General features: G+C 31.1%; 1 protein-coding gene across 1 annotated transcript; it reads left to right on the forward strand.

The window, feature by feature from the left end:
- Positions 1-1,734: 1,734 nt before the first annotated feature.
- On the forward strand, positions 1,735-3,416 carry LOC113377248 (trypsin-4-like). Its single transcript, XM_026617498.1, has 5 exons — positions 1,735-1,820; positions 2,265-2,415; positions 2,491-2,749; positions 2,851-2,957; positions 3,057-3,416. The coding sequence occupies exons 1-5, from the start codon at positions 1,766-1,768 to the stop codon at positions 3,256-3,258; spliced, it is 774 nt and encodes a 257-aa protein (XP_026473283.1). The 5' UTR covers positions 1,735-1,765; the 3' UTR covers positions 3,259-3,416.
- The last annotated feature ends 250 nt before the right edge of the window (positions 3,417-3,666 follow it).

The following is a 3,666-nucleotide window of genomic DNA, read 5'->3' on the forward strand; positions in this document are numbered from 1 at the left end:
TAAAACCATCAAATCGCAATGGATTACAATTGAACGCCTTGTATTCTTTAGTTGGAACCCCTCAACCCTTGAACTACAAATAGTATCCTCCGTGCAGCTTGTATAAGAGAATTAAAAAGAGTTACAAAAAACTGTAATGGAAAGAGTGGATAATATCGTAGTCCAATAAACTGAATTAGAAGTCGAATAAATTTTCTGAACAACCAAAAATACTGAAGTTAAAGTTAATCGTTGCCTTAGGCACGATGCCATGCACCCCACTAGTTTAAAATGTTTTCAAGATCTCATAGTTCAACTTTCAAAGTATATAATAGTAATATTATCTTTCAAGATTAATTCCATCTCAAGTGCCAAATTCAATCCATTAGTAAGGTTGTGAAGGTTTTATACAATTATTAATCAAGTAGAATTATTAATCAAGTACGTTCAAGTACGTAACACTTGAACTATTTTATTACCAGAATTACAAATAATTTAATTACGCATTCATAATAATCTTATAATTAGATTGACGTTAATTAGACAGTAACTTGATTTTAAGACTGTGTAAATATTATACCATATCTTGAACTTTGCTTGCTTATTAATCATATGCGTGAATATTTAGAACTTTGTACTTGTATTGCTGAAAATAAAGCACAAAATGTATTTCTATATTTTATTTTGAAAAATGCAAAGGAAAATTAAAGGTGTTCTTGATCCAGTGGTAAAAATTTTAACCTTGCTACCACAAGATTTCGATTTAAAATCCTGCGTTGCGTTTACTTGATAATAATATACAACAGATATATGTTTTCAAGTAACAATTTTCGTGGCATTACTGTTAAAAGTTATAAGGAGTCAAAAATACTAATTTGCAATATGTAAAACTCGAATCCTGTTGAAATAGACAGATTGAATTGCATATAAAAATAAAGAGAAAAGCATGGTAACATTTCCTTATCATAGTAACATATTGAATAGAATTATACTCTCACTATAATATTCTATTAATTTAAATATGAATTGTATTTTAAATACTATTTTATTTGAATTATAATAATGGTAGTGATATTTTAGTATCCAATAAAGGATAACTTAGTGATCGTCAAAACGAGACGATTAAATATATCAATTTTATTAAATGTAATTAATAAAAAAATACCAAAGCGTTTATCAAGGAATGTTTTTTGTAGAATAAAATCAAAATGGGATATACTTGAAAATAAAGTTGCCCTGCATAGTAATTCAAGATCTAAAAAATATATATTTATCACAAAATACTTATAATAAGTTTGTTTCTTCAGGCAAACTGTACCTGTCAAAAATGACAGACCTGCACAGTTCTGTTTATTGCGTTAGCCTGCGGGATAGTAGCTATGGCAATATTATGCAGAACCGTTTAAATGTCCAATCGAAACAAAAAATGATTTAATATGGTTTAAGATTTTATTAAAAAACGCCTGTAAGTTATACCAGTTACAGATAGCCCCTAGCTCCCCTATATAGATTTATTTTTAATTGCTCGCCCATTACAATTCAGAATGTGATTTCTATTTTAGTATAAAAAATTCAAAGTTCAATACAGATAGTCTACTTGAAAACACAGTATTTGGAAATGCTTGAAAACCCAATCTCAAACCAGTAAGAGCACTTATTAATTATCAAGAAAACAATCAATTCTCAAGTACGCGGAATTATCAAAAAGCATTTTTATTTTATGTTCATTAAATAAATAGCGGAATTTTCAGAAAACAATCGCCAGTAAATAAGTTGGTTTCACAAAATGCTGAAGTGTGGATTCATCGTTGTTTTCCTTGTGGCGGCAGCCTTGGGTGAAGGTGAGTAAAGTTATACTTTTAGAATATAAATATTATAAACATTTTTATATGTCCACAATAAATTCTAATCTATTAATTTGTTTTCAGCAGAAAAAACAATGAGCAAGTAATTGCTTAGAAGTTAACTTCAATAATAGAAAAACAATCGTATTTAATAAGCAAATTGTTTCATCAGTGATTTATAAAATTAAATTTGATCTATATTCATTTTTTGAATTAATGGCTTAAGTAAATCCAAAATGATCAAAGTTAATTTATATATTTAAATTTAATTTATCTCATCACTTTACATCCGTAATAAACTTTTCAATTCAGCCCTATCAGTTTCCAAACTTGTTGTTTTTACACAAATTGTTACAAAGAGAAACCCCAAACATTTATTACATTAAACATTACAATTATATTTTCCAACAAACTTGTATATTTTTTCATTTCTCATTTTAGATTCGGTCGTCGACCGCATCGTCGGCGGCACCAGTGTTAAAATTGAGAACTTCGGATGGCAAGTGTCCTTATTCGATCGTAAGGGTCACTTTTGCGGTGGTTCTATAATCAGCGACGAATGGGTCTTGACTGCTGCACATTGCGTATACGAGTAAATTTTCTATATAAACATGTTGAAATGTCTTGCCCCTTATTAACAAAACTGATCATCTACTTTTTGGAACAGTTATTTCTCGCCAAAGCAATATGGAGTGCGTGTCGGAAGCAGTTTACGCAACAAAGGTGGAGTCCTTCACAGAATTTCCAGGGTACACATTCACCCAGACTACGACACGGTCAGCTACGACAATGACGTCGCACTCCTGAAAGTTGAAACCAAATTTAAACTAAACGGCAGGAGCGTTCGCAAAGTTAAATTGGTTGACGAAGATCACGAGGTTGATGATGGTGCCCGGCTCACCGTCACTGGATGGGGCAAATTAAGTGTAAGTTGAGAAAATACAATTAATTTTTCGATTTGGTATTTTGCTGTTACCACTGAAAACAATATAAGTTAAAATCACTACATTACTAATGGGCATTGCAGGAATCAGGACCCAAGCCAGTAAATCTACAAGGAGTAAAAGTGCCTTATGTGGACCAAGATACATGCTCTGACAGCTACGTCTTTGCAGGAAAAGATATCACCGAAAAGTAAGCTGTGGAAAATTTATATTTATACTAAAATTAATAACAGTTAGATATTCATCACATATTGTAAAACCAAATCGCTCATTTTATTTCCATTTCTAGCATGTTGTGTGCCGGAGTTAGAAGAGGTGGCAAGGACTCCTGCCAGGGTGACAGCGGTGGTCCACTTGTGGACGAAAACAAAAATCTGGTCGGAGTCGTCTCTTGGGGAAATGGTTGTGCCAGACCAAACATGCCAGGAGTATACGCTAAAGTTGCTGCTTCTAGCATTAGAGAGTTCATTCGCAAAAAAACTGGTCTTTAATTTCCTTATATGAACAAATGTTCCACCAAAAATATAGTTTAGATTTTAGTATAATAAATCCTTTGTGATTCATGCAAATATTTTGTTTTATTTATTTATTTACTTTATTCGAACGAATGTATAAAGTGAATTAACAATAAAAATGTTAGTGTTGCCAATATAGAATTTTTAAATTTTCATGAGCTGAATATAAGCCAGCATATTTAAAAAAATGTGTTGTTAAGGGAGTATTCTAGTATGGAGCGATGAGTTTTAGGTCATTTTTAAAGTGTCGTAAAAGAAAGCAATGAATGTTTTTACTATACATTTTTACCACTTGTTTATTAATATTATTAAAATACAATACAAAAATTAAAAAATAAAGTTGAAAATTGCATAAACTGGCAGCTGATGAAGTGGGAGGTCTTA

This window comes from Ctenocephalides felis, unplaced genomic scaffold (genome assembly GCF_003426905.1).
Source record: "Ctenocephalides felis isolate EL2017-DRISC unplaced genomic scaffold, ASM342690v1 CF-g0.4_SCAFFOLD_01886, whole genome shotgun sequence".
Taxonomy (NCBI): Eukaryota; Metazoa; Arthropoda; class Insecta; order Siphonaptera; family Pulicidae; genus Ctenocephalides; species Ctenocephalides felis.